The 20132-nt window shown below is 36.7% G+C and overlaps 1 protein-coding gene across 2 annotated transcripts; it reads left to right on the top strand.

Moving 5' to 3' along the window:
- The first annotated feature begins 132 nt into the window (after positions 1–132).
- eif2d (eukaryotic translation initiation factor 2D) lies at positions 133–16966 on the top strand. Of its 2 annotated transcripts, XR_014028908.1 has the most exons (16): positions 167–384; positions 1032–1222; positions 1304–1387; positions 1458–1548; positions 2485–2592; positions 4615–4874; positions 4957–5074; positions 5915–5960; positions 6055–6161; positions 6347–6502; positions 6600–6689; positions 11530–11625; positions 12435–12520; positions 12604–12724; positions 16153–16327; positions 16419–16599. XR_014028908.1 is itself a non-coding variant. In XM_081348451.1 (15 exons), the coding sequence occupies exons 1-15, from the start codon at positions 329–331 to the stop codon at positions 16487–16489; spliced, it is 1770 nt and encodes a 589-aa protein (XP_081204577.1). In that variant the 5' UTR covers positions 133–328; the 3' UTR covers positions 16490–16966. The 2 variants fall into 2 exon arrangements, 1 of the variants encoding a protein (XP_081204577.1); XM_081348451.1 differs by lacking the exon at positions 12435–12520 and having other exon boundaries at positions 133–384; positions 16419–16966.
- Positions 16967–20132: the final 3166 nt, after the last annotated feature.

The following is a 20132-nucleotide window of genomic DNA, read 5'->3' as shown; positions in this document are numbered from 1 at the left end:
TATTTTTAGAAGAAAAAAAATCATAATCAAAATGTACAAATCACTTTGCGTTTGTATTTTCTTTCAAAAATATACCAACAATCAGCTAAAAGTTTGAATGATATGATATTACTTTAAGAAGTCACTGGTCTGGAGGCCACTTTAACATACACCGATAATTTCCAGTCGGACATGTTTCGGCGCTGCACGTGCATGCCGCTCACTGTGCTCAAAGCACAGCAGATGAATACTCTAATAATCTCGCTTTTATATTATGTCGAAATAGAGAAGTGTTGATAGTTAGGTGATTTTAAGGGGCTTCTTGCAAAAACTTCTTTAGAATACCGAGATGTTTGCAAAAGCGTTTCGTGTGAAATCAAACACCGTTATCAAGGGATCTGACAGGTATTCAAACAGTTACATTTTTAAAGATAAGTTGAAAGAAATACTCTTGCTTGGTAAATCTGTCATCAAGTGTGTAGACAAATTCAGTTTCATTGAACTCCGTTTCGTGCACTTTATTTTTTAGGAATCAATGTCAGATTTAATATTGAATAATGTGTGGCTTATATGTCGTGATTGTTATAACTGTATATTGTGTGTATGTTTTCTTTTTACTTTTTCAAGATCATCTACTGTATCTTTACATAAAGTGCCTTACTGAGAAATTATGTTTCTGAGTGATTTCATACCCTTTTATAATTGTTGTGTCACTCTTGATACTGCATTGTTTACTTTCTTTACATCATAATATCTTGGTAAAACCCTGTGATTGTTTTCCCTTTGGTAATATCTGTTAATACATAGGAATATTGAAAGTTTTAAACTCAACATAAATTTGTGTAGTTAGTTGTTAAAAGAGACAACTTAAGAAAAGCTCAATAACAATTATAAGCAGTATCTCTCACATGATTTTTAGATAATTATGTAGGCTACATTTCAAGATATTAAATGTGCATATTGCACTTCCCTCTGATTATTCAGAATCTTTTTTACTTACTGCATTTTTTTTTTTGTATGCCTTATCATTGTGATCCTTTCTGCCCATACAGGAGGAAGCTGAGAGCAGATATTGCTGCTGCTTTCCCTTCTCTGTCAGTGGAGGAACTAAATGAGCTCATCCCAAACAAAGAAGAGCTGAATATTGTGAAGATTTACGCACATAAAGGAGATGCAGTCACTCTGTACGTCCTCCATAAAAATCCCATATTCTTTCAGCTGGAGAAACAGGTGTTCCCAACAGGTGAGTGAGTCTGCAGGTCACCATCAGTCTTTGTTGAGAATGCTGATGAAGTTTCTGCTCATTTTGGCCTGTTGTTCTCAGTGTACACGCTGTGGAGATGTCCCACCATGTTACCAGCATTCGCCACGTGGCCACCTGTTCTGCAGAAGTTATCTGGTGGAGCAGGTCAGCACCTGTTTGCTAGTGTGCACCTGTGTTTCCCAGAGAACATGTCTGACTGATTTCTCTCCTGCAGATCTCATGTTGCCTGGTGTAGTGGTATCCGCTAGTGGCCTTCCTGAGGTAGACCAAGGCGATTGCTGTGCGGTCACTCTAGTGATGAACAGGTAACGCTGCCCGTGCCCACCACATTTCACTCTTAGGCCCTGTTTACACCTGGTATTAAGATGTGCTTTGGTCGATCGGATAACTAGTAGTCGACGAGGGAGACACATACCCGTTTACACCTGGTGTTTTAATCCGTCTCTTTTGTCCCCTTTGAACCACTTCTCTCTTGATTTATTTAAGGGGAGGGTCTATGTGTTGTTGTTTTTTCCCCCCAGATATTTCAATCTAATGGACGAAGTTAGCTTGCACAATTTACGTACGAGCGTGGCCAGAGACGATAGAAAAACATGTGGAGAGCAGCAGCTTTTGCTTCTGCTCTGATTGTTTCTGCCACAAGACCGCACCGAACACTGTGAGTGTGTGTTAGAAATCAGGAATGGTGAGAGAAAATTGTGCTTGGTACTTTTTTCGTCTTCAAACCAAACTTGGGTCTTCAGATGACAAAGCTTCTCATAATGTTTACACGTTAGGTCAGTAGGTGGAGAGTTGGCCGTCTTTTGAGGCTGTTTGAACATTTTAGACCACATGAGTGCCTACACTACGAAAGCAATCAATTCGAATGCATTTTCAACTACCTCTGAAAGTGGTCAAAAGTGGACAAGCTCAAAACTTTTTAGACCTGCATTTAGCGTCGTCCACTTGTGATCAGACCGGATCTTAATACCAGGTGTAAACAGGGCCTAACAGATGATTCGTATTGGACTTAAAATCTTGAATCATGTGGAAGATACCACAGCTGGGTAAAGATTTGCAACTTTTTGTTATAGCGATTATACACTGGATTTAGCAAAACTCATCAGCATCTGCAGCGTCTGTAGCATTTTGAATGATGTTGAGATGTGGAGCCTTCATTATTAAAAATGCTTGTAAATAATGGTCTCTTATCAGTAACATGCATGAAAACATAGTTATTTTGTGGCTTTTTGGTTTTTAAGTGCACCAGTGGCTGTTGGGACAGCAGCTGTGTCGAGCGCTAAGATGAGGGACGGTGGAATGAAGGGGAAAGGAGTGAATATTTTACACGCATACATGGACCAGCTGTGGTGAGCTTTGCATTACAGCATTATTTTGTCTTTACGTTCATTTAGACTTCCATTTCCGACTACTTTGTCATGTCAAATTTGTTTGTATAGCACTGTTCACTAGGGTTGTGCCGATGGACGATATCATCTGGTTTTTTTTTCTGTTTTTTCGTGATGGTCAACACGATTCCGTAGCATCGTGTTAAAGAATAAAGAAGATAAAGAATCGTGTTACTTTTTTTCCCCCTTATGTATTGGAAAGCCGAATGAGTAATTAGTTGGGTTAGTAAAATAACGAAATGATAGTTTTTAAGTAGAAAAAAACATATATTTAAAGAGATATAGTAAAATAAAAGTGCTCAAATCACATAGACTAAGCATCTCACAAACATTAACAACAAGGTGTTCATGGCTTCAAAAGGAACTGCTCAATGCACGTGAGTTAGCTGAGATCTGGTGAGGATCTGCATGCTTCTTGTGAATGGGCCTTTTAAACCCGGTGGCGCGTCAGCGGATTGGTGGAGCTCCCATGCGTAACGTAGTGATGTCACGTACTGCAGAACAGCCAATGATCACAACCTACGGGTATGAATGGAAACACAAACACAACAACGCAAGAGAGAGAAAAAAATACACAAGTCCACATGGAACGTAACAATCTACTACAATATTACATTTATTTTTTTTATAAGGAGCTGTTTTTGTTTTGTTTTATATGCTGCTAAGAAGACACCCCAGAAGATGGGTCAAGTATAGCTCCATCATTGTTCAAAGTAAAAAAAAAATCATACTTTATAATGTTAGTTTTAATAAATATATATATATATATATATATATATATATATATATATATATATATATATATATATATATATATATATATATATATATATATATATATATATATATATATATATATATATATATATATATTTATATATATTTTTTTTTTAAATCAAGTAAAATTCTCTGGCATTTCTTTCTTTTTGCTGTATCAAAAACGTGCCGTGACCGTGACATCACTGTATCGTATTGAACCAAACCGTGAATTTTGTGAACCGTTACACCCCTAATATATATATATATATATATATATATATATATATATATATATATATATATATATATATATATATATATATATATATATATATATTCAGTATCATTAAAATTATTGAATTTCATAAAAAAATCTGATAATAATGCAATTATACAAAAATAAGCTAATTTAAAGTAAGAATTCAATCATTTTTAAAGAGCTTTTTCAGTTTAGGTTTTCGGCCAAGAGCATCCAGAAGTTTCAGTTCCAGCCCAGAATTTTCATTTCAGTGTTTCCCTAATAATATATTTTACATTTTTCAATAAAATAAAAAGTCAGGCAGCTGAGATTTGCAATATAGTGTATATCGTTTTATGTACTTTTATGTAGTTCACATGCACTCCATGAGGCGCCACAGCGATCCGTCTCTCCACATTAAAGACGGCCAAAATTGTATTTATTGTTTAAATTTTCCAATTAAATTTACAAAAATTGAAGGCTTATGATAAGACTTTGTTTCGGTAACACTTTATTGTGATGCTCCAAAACAGACATTCTACTGACTATAAGTAACTTTAAGTACATGTCAACTTATTCTATTAACCCAAACCCTAACACCTAACCCTCACCTAATAGTGCACCACAATCTACGGTAACACTTTATTTTAAGGGGGTGTGGTTACACTTTACTACTTGCACTTACTATAGTAACAACAGTAAATTATGCATAATTACAAGTAACTAACCCTAACCATAACTCAATAGTAAATACATGTAGTTAATTAATATTACTCAGTACTTATTTGAGCAAGCAACCCAAGTCTACTAATACTCTAATCACAGTTTGTTGGCATGTAGTTACAAAGGTGCTTATAAAAAAGTGTAACCTTTGTTTCATATCAAAAGTAACAAAGCACAAAACATTATTTATTGAATGGGAGGCACACTACAAATAATGTTTGGTGATTAACTTTCTACAGACATCTTCCTCAAATTCTCTGCAGGGCGTTTGGTGATAAGACTCATCCTCCGGTTATACCGGTCACTAACTGTCCAGCACCGGAGGAGGGAGAAACAGATGGAGAGGAATGCGAGGAGAAAGAGGGAAGGGACAGCTCTAAACCAGATGCAGTGGAAACATCCTGTCGGAGCATGCAGGAGCTGAGGCTGGATGAGCACGAGGTGTTGAAGGAAGAACAACTGGATGAGGATAAAGAGGGAAAAGACACTGATGGAGAAGAGGATGATTCTAGATCTCCACAGGGTGAAATGTCTTTGACTTCCTGTCATGTATCCATTGTGTAGGTGTTTATTGTATCTTGACGTTCATGTCTATTTTATTACAGAGCAGATGGATGAGTTATTGCTGCAATGTTTTCTCCATGCACTCAAGACTAAAGTCAAAAAGTCCGACCTCCCACTACTGACCAGCACCTTCCTGAGCAAGCACATGGTGTCCTGCTGGTAATTTAGCCTCTGTTATTAATCTTCTGATGTTTTACCTTTATTTCCTAAGCTCAACCTTTTACTTTATGGCAAATTTTGGTCTATTATCATTTTTGAAATGTATAACTCGCTCAAACACTGTGAGACATCAGAGACATTTGACAAATAAATGCATTTAATAGAAATGGTTTGAGCAAGAATGCACATTAACTGGATCACCCAATGGCCCAAAGTTTGTATACAGTACCATTCAAAAGTTCTTTGGATCACTCTTATATTGATACATTTATTCTGCAAGGACAAATTCAATTGATCAGAAATTACAGTAGAGACTTTTATCAGGTCACAAATGATTTCTATTATTTATTTTTTTAATGCAATTCATCAAAGGATCCTGATGAAAATGTATTACGGTTTCCACAAAGAAATATTAAGCAGCACAACTGTTTTCAACATTGATAAAAATAATAAATGTTTCTTGAGCAGCAAATAGAAGATTTGTGACACTGAAGACTGGAGAAATGATACTGAAAATTCAGCTTTGCATCACAGGAATAAATTAAATTTTAAAATATATTAAAAGAGAAATGGTTATATTCAATTGTAATAATATTTTACAATATCATGTTTAACAATTACTTGAAATATTTATATTTGTATAACATTTTTATATTTAATTTTTGTTATTTATATTATTTTATTTTAAGGCTGATTTGCACTAAAGAAGCTTCATTTCTGATTTAATTTGGTCAAATTGTTTTGGGGGTTTCTGAAATTATCCTGGATACATTGTTATTGTAGCTGGGTCAAGTTTGAAATGTGATTTTTTTTTTTTTTTTTTTTTTTTTGTCCCCACAGTCCTAGAGGAAAGCAACTAGATATCAAGAAATCAAGTTACAAAAAGGTACACGATTCACAGATTGTGAGGTTTTAGTAAATATCAAGTGTAGCCATATCTTTGCTTTAGTAGATCACAACTTTTCTCTCTTCTTTTCCAGCTGTCTAAGTTTCTATTGTGCATGCAGAGAGATCACAGTCTGGTTCAGGTGAAGGAGCTGAGTAAAGGTGTGGAGAGCATTGTGGAAGTTGACTGGAGGAACCCTGAGTATGCAGTCAAACCATTTACTATTAATATCTTGTTCATAAACGTAAAAATTATTTTAATACCATTTAAATAGTCAAAACGCATAATCTAAAAAAAAAAATCAAATATTTGTTGATGTACAGCAAGTGTTCTTGGTTTTGGGGGAAGTGGCTGTTTTCTTGAACAACTTGCTCTACTTTTTTCAGGTTGTGTTCCTTCAGGGCACCAAAGGACTGTGGGCCGGAGAAAGAGTCTGTGGAGGGGGGCGGGGCTTGTGAGGTCCCATACCAAACCCCTGAAATCACACAACTCTATGGGGTTACCGCACGCCTCGAGCCTCTTTTTCAGGACGCCAGGAAAAGGTTAACGAGTGGAAACATTTTGTTGTGTGAATTTGTTTTTTTTTTTTAAGTGTGTTAGTGGGAGTGCTGAGGTTTTGAGCATGTGACTGTGTTTCAGAAAGGGGACGCCTCTAAAGGCTAGTGAAGTAAGGAATGTCATCACGGATTATGTGAAGAAAAATGAACTCATCCATGAAACCAACAAAAAGTGAGCTTATGTACTTTTTCTTCTAAGTCAAATGTACACCACTGTTCACAAGTTCCTGTAAGGTTTTTTTTTTTCTTAGTCCCTTACTGTGCGTTCACACTGCCGCCGGCAAGAGCGTCAAAATTCGCTCTCGCCGCCCTGCTAACAACGCCGTAGAAAGATTTGTGGACGCTATGATCGAATGCTTGGTCTTTTTTTAAACTTTATTTAAAGGGGCCGCAAAGTGAACAAGCATGTTGATCGTTATTTGTGCAGACTGACCACAAGTATATGGAGCTAAAAGAGTCTCAAAAAAGATAAATGCACAAACTGCATTCACATATGCACACACAGGATACACAAATGCACACACATGATTCATAAATACACACACAGGATACACAAATGCGCACAAAATTCACAAATGCACACACAGAATTTAAAAAGCACAGAAGATTCACAAATGCATACAAAATTCAGAAATGCACACAAAATTCATAAATACACACACAATTCAGAAATGAAAACAAAATTTACAAATGCACACAAGATTCACAAATGCTCAGGACAAGATTCAGAAATGTATTTCTGATGCACACACAAATATATCTTGATTTACAAACTGCTTGCTTGCGGTCTGTGAACTTCACTGCATTTGTGTGTGAATTTTGAGACTTCCCTGACTTGGCTCGACACACAAATGCCTTTTTTTAAACAGGGAATGATCTGTGACCAATCAGATACCTCCCTTGTTTTAGCCAATCACAAGAATGCACCCCACGTGGGGGATTGTTTACTTGTAAGCCAATCACATGAAGTGCGGGCGCGGGCGCGAGCGCGACAGCGAGGTGGGTGGAGTTCTGCCAGTTGGTTGAGACCTCAAAATGGTAGGCGGTGGGCCGGACCTCGAAATTACGAATTTAATACTTACCTCTCAGCTGTGTACGTTTTTTTTTTTTTTTTGCTGAGGCCATGTAATAAAATCGTATAAGTACTGCAGACATTGTTTCCAACTTTGTTGTTTGCACATTTGACTCAAAATGTCCTTACAAACTCTTATTTTTTTAAACCGGCAAGTAAGCAGGAGTACTAATCATAACGTTAGAAAACCTCCCGTTTCCTTGACAACCAATGTAAATAATGAACACAGATTCTACGACGGAGGCAAAGTAATCTTTGTCAGTGACCAAGAAGCTGCGTTCTTGAAATTTTAATTTTGCTTTAATCATTAAAAATGTAATTTTAGTAATGTAGTTCAGTAATACTGAGGTAAAAATGAGGTGTTTTATCCGTTTAGCCTCAAATGTAAAAAGCCCTGTAACTCCCTTTTCCCAGACAAGTTGGGCAAAGTCTGTTCAATGTAGCCTACACACAAATTATTTTTATTAATGAAATGGACTGTTGCCTATGGCTTGCTCAGTTGGGGATATTTAATTTAATTAATCAATCAACAATACTATTGATCAGCATTACCAAACGTGGACGTTTTCCACTAGAAACAAACATTGATGTATTGTTTTAATTTAATACTGTGAAGCTGCTTTGATACAATCTCTATTGTGAAAAGCGCTATATAAATAAACTTGACTGTAACGGCACATCCGTATGTTATATTTTTTTCCTAATGTCTGGTACTGTTAAATATGTTTTCACGTGAATGAATAATGATATGCAAGTGATGCATACATGACATACCCAAAAAAAAAAAGGTTGCTGCTCAGAAGTCATTCTGAATAGACACATAACCAACATATATTTAGAAATCCAACCCTTGAGAGTTTACATTTCAAGTCTCAAAATTAATATTGAGATATATACGCTCAAACACAAACAAAAACAACAAATATTAAGAATATATTTATTAAATGTATAAAATTTGTGTGTGAATTTAGGATTGCAACTTATAACCACAACTAAAACATGGGGATTTTTTAAAGACAATCATCCCGCACATCCTATTCTATAATAAAATCAGCTAATCGAATATTTGAAAATCGTGCCTTATCCCTAATTAATATAGTATTATTGTGTAAGTGGATGACATGACAAGTAGCAAAGGCAGTGTAAGTGGGGTCAAATGTTCATAGCAAATTTAAAAATATAACAATGTAGCAGCATCATAGTGTAAACTACCAGTGTATTTGTGCAAGAGTCAATCAGCTGCCCTTAGGTTACTGGAGGGTGGGGGTGGAAGGAAGAGGCTCTCTATGATTCCCCTATAGAAAGTTAAGAGGATGGATTTTTGGGAGATGAGCCTTCCTCAACTGTGGGAGGAAGTGCAGAGGTTTTTGGACTTTCTTGGCCAGGTTCTGTTGGTGGTGTCGATAGATCAAGATGGGTCATCTGTGATGTGGATACTAAGCAACTCTGTGATCTTGACCTGCTCCATCATGGTGCTGTTGATGTGATGATTGTCAACGATCACCTCTGTAGTCATTTGGGTGTGGAGAGATATGATGTTGTCCTGTCCGTGTCTGTGTTAGATAAACAACTGAATTATATTCAGATAAATAAACACAGAAAGCGCACATTACTAGATAATTTTCAATCACATTTTTCATCTTGACATTTTTGTATTAAGACTACTGCAGTTCTGATCACAAATAATTTTGTTAAATAGCTCAAAAACAGCCATCTTTAACTAAAATATTTTTCCACCATATTCCATCTTATACCTGTTCTGTTGTGTAGGTGAAGCCCAACCACTGACAGATATAAGCTACCATGCACAGAATTGTGTCATTGTATAAACTGTGACAATCAACCATAATTGGCTTAAATAACTCCATGACTACCACTATAAAGTTGATTTGAAATCATTCTTTATTTTGGTTTGCACTCTTTTTAGCTGATAATTAGTCTAGCTTACTTGTAGCCTAGGTAGCTTGCTGTAACCAACCTGGACATACCCTCTCGTTTACCCCCGTGATTCTCCCTTAGTCAGACTTATTTCCTGCTGTCTTCCTGTTTAATTTATTTCCCGTAATAATCACGTATTTGAATACTCTTTGCTTAGTTCATTGTGTATGTACCGAATGATTATTTTGGATTAGCCTAAGCAGCATACCGTTAGACCTAGCTTTACTGCTCCACTACCAACATTCTTTCGTGGCTAACGTTACTGTTCTCATCAACGACAACGCATATATTCACGGCGAACTATAGCTTGCAGTCTTAAATACAACTTATATGAAAAGCATTAAGATATAGGGGTGTATAATCATTGTAAAACAAATCTTACCTTGACGTTGTCTTGCCGAGACACACCGGTCTCTTCAGGTTGGGTTGTAGACTGTACTAGACTCAAAACTGACGCGACGCCGGTTCAACGAATAATGTGATTGGCCAAATCTATTCAACAAGGTAACAACACAAGCGTTGATTGGATCTCACTCTGGCCAACGTTTGTGATCAGCTAGCGAAATGAAATCTATTTTTATACTTTAATGTGCAACAATTGGCGTTGGAAACAATCGTTAATCTTTTTGTGAATTACTCATACAGACAAAAATGAGCCACACAGCTGCTGAGTAACTGTCAAATCAAAAACTAAACGAGATAGACGGACTTGGCCCACCACCTAAGCCATTTTGAGGTCTCAACCAACTGGCAGAACTCCACCCACCTCGCTGTCGCGCTCGCGCCCGCACTTCATGTGATTGGCTTACAAGTAAACAATCCCCCACGTGGGGTGCGTTCTTGTGATTGGCTAAAACAAGGGAGGTATCTGATTGGTCACAGGTCATTCCCTGTTTAAAAAAAGGCATTTGTGTGTCGAGCCAAGTCAGGGAAGTCTCAAAATTCACACACAAATGCAGTGAAGTTCACAGACCGCAAGCAAGCAGTTTGTAAATCAAGATATATTTGTGTGTGCATCAGAAATACATTTCTGAATCTTGTCCTGAGCATTTGTGAATCTTGTGTGCATTTGTAAATTTTGTTTTCATTTCTGAATTGTGTGTGTATTTATGAATTTTGTGTGCATTTCTGAATTTTGTATGCATTTGTGAATCTTCTGTGCTTTTTAAATTCTGTGTGTGCATTTGTGAATTTTGTGCGCATTTGTGTATCCTGTGTGTGTATTTATGAATCATGTGTGTGCATTTGTGTATCCTGTGTGTGCATATGTGAATGCAGTTTGTGCATTTATCTTTTTTGAGACTCTTTTAGCTCCATACAAGTAGGGTATAAGTTAAACTCATGAAATCTTTTAAATGTGAAAGTAAGAAATTGATCGATGGAAAGAACTTAACAATTATAGTGACATGTTTGCTAATGGAATAAACCAATTAAAAGCCATTTGTGTGTAGTCTAATTTGCATTCCCGCTAAAAAAAAAAGCGTTCTAGCACGAAAATGTTGCCTATAAATAGTGTTTCGCGCCGCCTTATCAAATTCACATGATCCTCCATTTTGCATGAGAACTAATGTGGTCGGAACCAAAGTTTACAGGACTGCGTTCTCTGGAATCCTCTCAAGCGGAGGACTTTTTCCAATTCCGATTGGTTGCCGCTGAACCCCATCGTAGCTCATTGCCATAAAGTTGGCCTGACTTTAACTCTCCTCAACGCCCACATCGTCCAAGAAGCACCGCGCCGCCCTCGCCGGAGCTCGATATTGAAAAGTAATGACTGGCGTTGATGCTCTCGGCGGCGACGGCGTAAACGCACACTTATGCTCACCAAGGTTGCATTTATTTGATCAGAAATACAGTGTAACAGTAATCTTACTCACCCCAAACCTTTGAACAGTAGTCTATGTCTTTATGGATCTATGCAAACTACTGCATGGTTTAAGTACTGTACTAGTGCAGATTTCACAAGGTTTGGATTAAAGTGACTTCCTCTCTTCTCGTTCATCAGTTATGTTAACATTAACCCAACACTTTGTGACTGTTTGCTGGAGAAGTCCGAGTACCATGAAGTGGAGACACTGAAATGGGATGACCTCTTTAGCAGGTAAAAATGCATAAAATATATTATTAAATTGTGGGGTGGGGTTTCACAAGAAGCACATAAATTGTCTTATTGTCTTAACAGGTGCAGTATTAAGAAAAATAATGTCAATTTCTCAGTTGTATTTAATGGCAGCTGCTTATATTGTCATTTTACAATCCTGCTTTGTGTAATCACCAGGGTTGGGGAGTAAGGAAAACATGTAACAGCGTTTCATAATCAAGATACAAAAATGATTAGTAATCAGATTACAGGTAAATTTAGTAAAACATGGGAATACTATCAGGATTACAATGGTTTCACTTAAAATAAAAATTAGTATTTTGACATAATAGTGCTATATTGACAGTATGTGCGGATCGCGGTTATATCCGTGGAGACTGAGGATAATAAAAAAATAACATTCCAATTCATTGATGGCGGGACAATAAGAGATAAATTATTAATCTGTTGATTTTAATAAAGACACGGAACTCTAATTTCATGGTAAAATGCAACAAACGTGCTTCACTCTGTTACTTTCCTTTTTAAAGAACAATGTATATCTCTTCAAGGAAAACATATGCTTTGAGCACCTCCTAGTTGTCAATATATAATATACACAAACGAAAAAACCTACATTATTGCTTAAAATATACACAAGCTATACACTTAATTTTTCATCACGCACTGTAAATAGTTAACCAGGGAGATTTCAAATGATGGGTATGTGATATGTAAGTGCTGTGAAGCGCTGTATCTATATGATAATACATTTCTAAAGTCTGTCCTGCCTAAAACTAACTTCATATCTCTGGTTTCTGTGAATACAGTCAGAGACAATGGTAACTTTAGCCACATTAGCTGTACAGCGTGCTAACAAGCACATTCAGAAAGGCGATTTGCAAACAACATTCCTGTGAGTTAAAAGGCTGCTGAAAACATTTGGTTATGCAATATGTGAATTGCCAAATTTCGCTGAATGACCATATGATCCTGCAGGACTCTCATCAGAATGCAGGCGTGCCATGAGGTGCTGTTTCCAGGTCAGCCTCCTGTGGTTAAGAAAGGACAGATGGAGTGCATAGACGTTACTGTAGCCTCCAGGGGATCCAACAAGAAGGTATGAAGCCATTATAAAAACTTGGCTATAAGTAGTGGCCCCAAAAAGTATTAAGCCACATATCTATGGTTACAATTTATTACATAACATAATATTGTATCTGATATTATCTGCAAACAAATTCTTGGCAAGGTTTTCTCAGAACTAACTTCACTTTTCTCAGCCAGTTTGACTTTTAATCAACTGTTGTCAAGGTGGTTTTAGTGGATATATGAAGTCAGTTTTCTGAAGTGTCCTATCAGTGTAACCACGTGTAGTTTTAAAAGGAACAAAGTATTAATTTCTTTTCTTTCTTTTTTTTGTTAGTGTTTGGTAGTGTATCTGTTGTTTTTAAATCTTAATGGCTTTTTAATGAGGGCTTTCAACATTAATGTATGCGATTAATTTACATTTCTTAACGTGTTAAAATAATTTTATGCAAATACCTTTCTGAAGCATGTGAAATTGCGTCATTAATGTTATTTACATCACGCAGTAAGATGATCTTAAAGGGATGGTTCGGAGTAAAATCAACCTAGGGTCCTTTGCACCATGACCTCGAGCCAAACACCCCCCAGAAGCCTTTTTTCCCTTGGTTGAACATTATTAAAGTTAGAGCTTATTTAGAGAAATCAGCCAGATGGCTTAGAGCAGGCGCTAATGGATCCAAGGATGTATCTCGTAAATTACCCCAATAATAATGCCCAGAATGGTACCAAACTTATACAGTAGTACAAATAGGTTCTGTACTTATAAAACGAGGCATTGGAAAGTTTGTAAGTACATCAGGAGTTTATTTAAATAACACTTGCCTGATGGCTAATGCTACCGCTAAGCCGGACGTCGAGGTCACTTTAGTGATTAGGGAAAAGCATGTAAAAGTCCTGGCAGAAAGCCAGTATATCCAAAAAAATTATTTATTTTTTTTCTGAAGTGTTGACAACTTAGTGTTAACTAATAATTGTTGGCTAACAAAATATTAGTGCATTTCTGGAACTGGGCGTCGTTACACTACATCCTTATGCATCGCTTTCTGATATACAGTGAGGAAAATAAGTATTTGAACACCCTGCTATTTTGCAAGTTCTCCCACTTGGAAATCATGGTCTGAAATTGTCATCGTAGGTGCATGTCCACTGTGAGACATAATCTAAAAAAAAAAAAAATCCAGAAATCACAATATATGATTTTTTAACTATTTATTTGTATGATACAGCTGCAAATAAGTATTTGAACACCTGTCTATCAGCTAGAATTCTGACCCTCAAAGACCTGTTAGTCTGCCTTTAAAATGTCCACCTCCACTCCATTTATTATCCTAAATTAGATGCACCTGTTTGAGGTCGTTAGCTGCATAAAGACACCTGTCCACTCCATACAATCAGTAAGAATCCAACTATTAACATGGCCAAGACCAAAGAGCTGTCCAAAGACACTAGAGACAAAATTGTACACCTCCACAAGGCTGGAAAGGGCTACGGGGAAATTGCCAAGCAGCTTGGTGAAAAAAGGTCCACTGTTGGAGCAATCATTAGAAAATGGAAGAAGCTAAACATGACTGTCAATCTCCCTCGGACTGGGGCTCCATGCAAGATCTCACCTCGTGGGGTCTCAATGATCCTAAGAAAGGTGAGAAATCAGCCCAGAACTACACGGGAGGAGCTGGTCAATGACCTGAAAAGAGCTGGGACCACCGTTTTCAAGGTTACTGTTGGTAATACACTAAGACGTCATGGTTTGAAATCATGCATGGCACGGAAGGTTCCCCTGCTTAAACCAGCACATGTCAAGGCCCGTCTTAAGTTTGCCAATGACCATTTGGATGATCCAGAGGAGTCATGGGAGAAAGTCATGTGGTCAGATGAGACCAAAATAGAACTTTTTGGTCATAATTCCACTAAATGTGTTTGGAGGAAGAAGAATGATGAGTACCATCCCAAGAACACCATCCCTACTGTGAAGCATGGGGGTGGTAGCATCATGCTTTGGGGGTGTTTTTCTGCACATGGGACAGGGCGATTGCACTGTATTAAGGAGAGGATGACCGGGGCCATGTATTGCGAGATTTTGGGGAACAACCTCCTTCCCTCAGTTAGAGCATTGAAGATGGGTCGAGGCTGGGTCTTCCAACATGACAATGACCCGAAGCACACAGCCAGGATAACCAAGGAGTGGCTCTGTAAGAAGCATATCAAGGTTCTGGCGTGGCCTAGCCAGTCTCCAGACCTAAACCCAATAGAGAATCTTTGGAGGGAGCTCAAACTCCATGTTTCTCAGCGACAGCCCAGAAACCTGACTGATCTAGAGAAGATCTGTGTGGAGGAGTGGGCCAAAATCCCTCCTGCAGTGTGTGCAAACCTGGTGAAAAACTACAGGAAACGTTTGACCTCTGTAATTGCAAACAAAGGCTACTGTACCAAATATTAACATTGATTTTCCCAGGTGTTCAAATACTTATTTGCAGCTGTATCATACAAATAAATAGTTAAAAAATCATACATTGTGATTTCTGGATTTTTTTTTTTTAGATTATGTCTCTCACAGTGGACATGCACCTACGATGACAATTTCAGACCCCTCCATGATTTCTAAGTGGGAGAACTTGCAAAATAGCAGGGTGTTCAAATACTTATTTTCCTCACTGTATATAAATATTTATATATATAAATATATAAATAGTTTTCAGAAAATGAAATATTTGTGACAATCCCACTTCAATCTGAAGGTTTACTTTGCTGGATATAGCAAATGATGACAAAATCAACGTGTTAAACAAGATAAATGGTGTATGTTTCATGACATAAGTGTGCAATTAATCGTTATTAATCTCTCACAAGGGTGCTATTAATCGCAATGTTTGTCCTTAAGAGAAATGTAATGACCGTCACACTTTTTTAAATGTGAAAATACATCTTGTGGCCACTGGAAACAGCCTTTTTTATTTTCAATATTATAGAAACAGACCAAATTCGGTACCAAGTCGGTACTGAAATTTAAAAAATGTGACACTTTGAGGGCTGTTGGCCGGAATCGTAAACACGATTGCCCATTGTACCCAAGTGCTCATCGGATATGTCTGTGATTGTCTACAATGATCAGCGCTTCAAAAACATGTTGTAAATATACATCAATGACGCTCTTCACCGAGCGCTTGCACAGATACAGACGGGAACGTTTGGAAGTCCGCTGATAGACGCCTGCTTGGGCTTTCAAACACTTCCATGTGCTCTCAAACGCCCTCGTGCGTTGATCATTGTAGGAAATCACAGACACATCCGATGAGTGCATGAACACAATGGCCAATCAGAGGTGTTTACTTTTCCGCTCAACAGCACTGAGTACTGAAAATTTCAGTACCGAGGTCGGTACTTTTGGACAACTCTAAAACAGACTGTATTTTGTGTCTAATGTAAAATACAGTTTTGTCTCTCATTCTCCCGTTTATTAAGGTTACAGTAATTAAGAATCTGGAGGCGTTTGGTTTAGATCCAGCTGTGGTAGCAGACTCTCTGCAGCATCAGGTTCAGGCCAGCTGTGTCCTCCTGGATTCCCCTGGGGCCAAAAACAGAGTCCTGGTGCAGATCCAGGGAAACCAGGTCCAACATGTTGGCAAACTGCTGCTAGGTACAGTATAGTACAGTGTAATATAACAGCTTATATCTGTACCTGCCATCTTTTGCTTATGTGTGAGTGCAGTTTTTCCCTTTTATTACAGATCGTTATCAGATCCCACGGAAATATGTACAAGGTCTTGATAAAGCTCCCAAACCAGGCAAGAAGAAATAACAGATGACAGATCTCCTCAGAAGAGCCATATGTTGCTGCGACATTTTAAATAACTAGTCCAACTTAACATAACATCATCTCTGAAATAAAACACATCTGATTTCATTGTGAATGATCTCTTAAATGAATCTCATACTCTGCATAATGTTGCCTCAATAAAGCCCCTGTAATGCACAGGACAGGTTCATTCAGAGCTTGACATGTCGACAGTCCCTGAAGCACTAGTTTGCCAAACTGATTTGCATGTAACAGATGGAAGTAACCACACCTCCCTCTCTTGATTGTCATCTTTATAATTTTCTATTGCCAAATATCTGTAGAAGAAAAGTATACTACGTCTCAGACAGTGAGTTGTAGCTGAAGGAATGATGACCAGAAGTCAACTTGTTGACTTAAATTTTTAAAGCACACAATGGTTTAAAAAATTTGAGGTAGGACTGTTATTTATTAATTCTAATAAAACCCATTAGAAATTGGAGCCCACTCTATGTGCTACCTTCAGAAACATGAGATGCGAACACTCTGGACATTATCAAGTTAAAATTATCACCAAAAGAGTGACCATATACAAGAGATTCAGCGTTTACTATCTGTGAGTAATTTAAAGTAATTGAGTATTCATTTAAAAACATGGTAAACATACAGTGCTGCTTATAATCTCTATTTAATATCTGAAACAGTGACATACAGACTAGATCAGTCTCTTTCCTAACCTTATTGAGCTCAGTGAACGATCCTTTTTTTATCTCTTAATATGAATTAGAGGAGACACTACAGGCAAAAACTGTGTGTGTGTGTGTGTGTGTGTGTGTGTGTGTGTGTGTGTGTGTGTGTGTGTGTGTGTGTGTGTGTGTGTGTGTGTGTGTGTGTGTGTGTGTGTGTGTGTGTGTGTGTGTGTGTGTGTGTGTGTGTGTGTGTGTGTTATGCACTGGTCAATTTTGAGATTTGGTTATCTGGCTTCTCATGATGTTTTTTCAGACTATTGGAAAGAAAACATCCAAAGTACACTTTTAAGTGTATCATTTATTACACTTTATCTGTTTGCATCTGTAGATTTCAAAGGACAATTAAGCGGTTTTCTCAAAATGACTTTTTTTCTCCTGCACTGAGACTATTTTAAGGCCTGGTATTGTGTGGAACTAACTCAAATTGCTCTTAACAACAATTTTTAATTTAGATTTTTCAGTGTTATTTGATACTGTATATAACATTTTGTCATATCATTATATCGATCTCCTTCGTATCTCATTTTAAAACACATGCAACGTATTCAAATCCACTCTCCCGATTGCTGATTTTATATACTGAAAAGACTTTGTAATTACCCATTAAGTATGTGATGTTCAGCGGCAACTTTTAGAGATATAAATCAGGATATAGATATATTGTGGTGTCTTTAATAACATATAACCAGTGACTGGGATGTTCACGCTAACCAGTGTTCATCTTGACGTCTGTGAGGTTTGGACTCTTTTTATTGGATTGATTCTTGGTATTTATCCTAATTATTCTTTGTATATACTTTAGTCAGTCTGTACATATACACTGACATGATAAAGTGCAAATATTTTCATAATGCAAAGTTTTATTCATTTCATAATGCTCATTCATAATACAGTGTAATACATGTTGTTAGAAAGGCTGGAATTAATATTGATTAGAATATTATGATTAAAGAATCAAAATTTTAAACACTGCCTGTTCACTAAAGGGCAGAAATGATCAGATAATAATAACACATGCCACAAATATTGGCACCCTTGGTAAATATGAGCAAACTGACTGTGAAATTTTGTATTTACAATTACTCCTCTTAGTCGTTCATTCAAAACATTCACAAAAGTCTAATATTTAATTAAAGTCGAATCATAAAAAAATTCGTATCATTTCTGATATAGCTACAGCTTCTACTTCTACCATTGTAGAAGAGCAGCATATCTGTATTGGGACCTCATGAACCAGGGGCGTAGGTTTGATTTTGAAATTGGTAGGGACGGGGACATCAATATAAATATATTTTAAGTTTTGATCGAAATTATTGCTAAGGATATATCAGTGTCACTGGATATTGGTAGGGACACGTCCCTAGCGTCCCTACTAAATTCTACGCCCCTGTCATGAACAGAGACTGACAGTAATTCTTTCAGATTCACATTCAGATCTGATCAGGGGATAGAAAGACAAAACAGAAAATATGTAAGATAATGTTATAATGTTATAATATTATAGACGTGTCATATTACATGTATGATGTGAATCTGGGTCTACAAGCATATAAGGTATAAAATGTAGGCTAGTGTAGCCTAGAAGCAAAAAAAAAATCAATGTGAACTGTGAAAGCACTTCATTCTGTAAATCTTTATTTATTTGAGTAAAACTGTTTGTGTTGATCCTTGTTATTCTGTCAAGACACTAATGCTGCCAGCAGCCTTTTCATTCCCTGGATCCGATTTAGTTTTTACCTGTGAAATCAGTAAGAAACAAGATGAATCCCAGAACGTAAAAGGGTGATTCTCCAACTACAGGCACTTTTGTTGTCCCTGGCCTTTTTTTGTAAATAAATAAACAAACAAGTGCACAAATAAACTGTCATTATGAAGTTCATGCTCCAACATCATAGTAACCACCAAATCTTGCCCCTTTTTTCTTTTAAAAATGCTTTTGCATGGCTGTTTATTAGCAGATTTTGCAGTTTTATGCTTGTCCCCAACCCAGACTGGCCCTCTTTGAATGTTAGAAAATTCTATTAAAGGATCGATTTAAAAATATTTTTTAACATGTTTGTCTTAAGGACAAATAAAATAATATCATACCATCGAAATTCCATATGTATATCATAATTTTAAACTATTTTTGGAATGAAATACGTCTGTCCCCAGGTTTTCCGTCATTTCCACCTCCCTCAACAAAATCCACTTTAATAGATCCACCTTAAATATTTTATTTACTTGGTAATCATGGAAATAATAGTGAAAAGGACGTATTAGTTGAAGATGAAACTTCAGGCACATGTGCTCTTCAGCACAAGAAAATAAATCAAGGTAAGTCAAGCTTTTATACAGAATATTTTTATTCAGCGTCATTTCCACCTTGGCTGTAGTTCGGTTGAATTATGTACAACAAATATGAAAATAATGTATTTATGTTTATTACGAGTAAACAACATAATAAGTCCAAAAGTAGCTAAGCCTGACATGAGGGTGTGCTAATATTGCAGAAAAACTGCTAAAATGTCATTTCCACCTCCGTCATTTCCACCTCTGAGAAATTTGAGGCGTAGATTTGGACATGATATATGCTGTTTTTGTGCGCTTTTGGCATGTTCTCATGACATATTTGTGCTTTTGGACTGAGAACTTTATATATCATCATTCCAGTACACTCTAAATGTATTTTTATTTGTCTATATTTATATGAATGTTTTGAGCAGGTTTATATAATTTGCATATCATTTGTAATCATTATTTTTAAAACTATTAGGTATACTGTTCAACTCATATATGTTAAATAATAAAATACATGGTTAAAAATATTTTGGACTGGCAATTTAAGTAAAAATAAACAGAAACAATCTTTCCACCATAAACCGTCATTTCCACCACTTTCCACCACTACAGTTTTTTAAGAAAAAAAATAAGAATAA

The sequence above is a fragment of the Scardinius erythrophthalmus genome (genome assembly GCF_964197995.2).
Source record: "Scardinius erythrophthalmus genome assembly, chromosome: 20".
Lineage (NCBI taxonomy): Eukaryota > Metazoa > Chordata > Actinopteri > Cypriniformes > Leuciscidae > Scardinius > Scardinius erythrophthalmus.
The sequence above is the reverse complement of the archived record's forward strand: the minus strand, read 5'-3'. Positions and strand labels throughout refer to the sequence as shown.

Excerpts from the sequence above, each read along its gene's own strand:
- eif2d (XM_081348451.1), top strand. The coding sequence starts at position 329 with ATGTTTGCAAAAGCGTTTCGTGTGAAATCAAACACCGTTATCAAGGGA. Across the intron at positions 6,162-6,346 it reads GTTGACTGGAGGAACCCTGA|GTTGTGTTCCTTCAGGGCAC; the intron begins GTATGCAGTCAA and ends TACTTTTTTCAG. Across the intron at positions 16,328-16,418 it reads TGTTGGCAAACTGCTGCTAG|ATCGTTATCAGATCCCACGG; the intron begins GTACAGTATAGT and ends CTTTTATTACAG.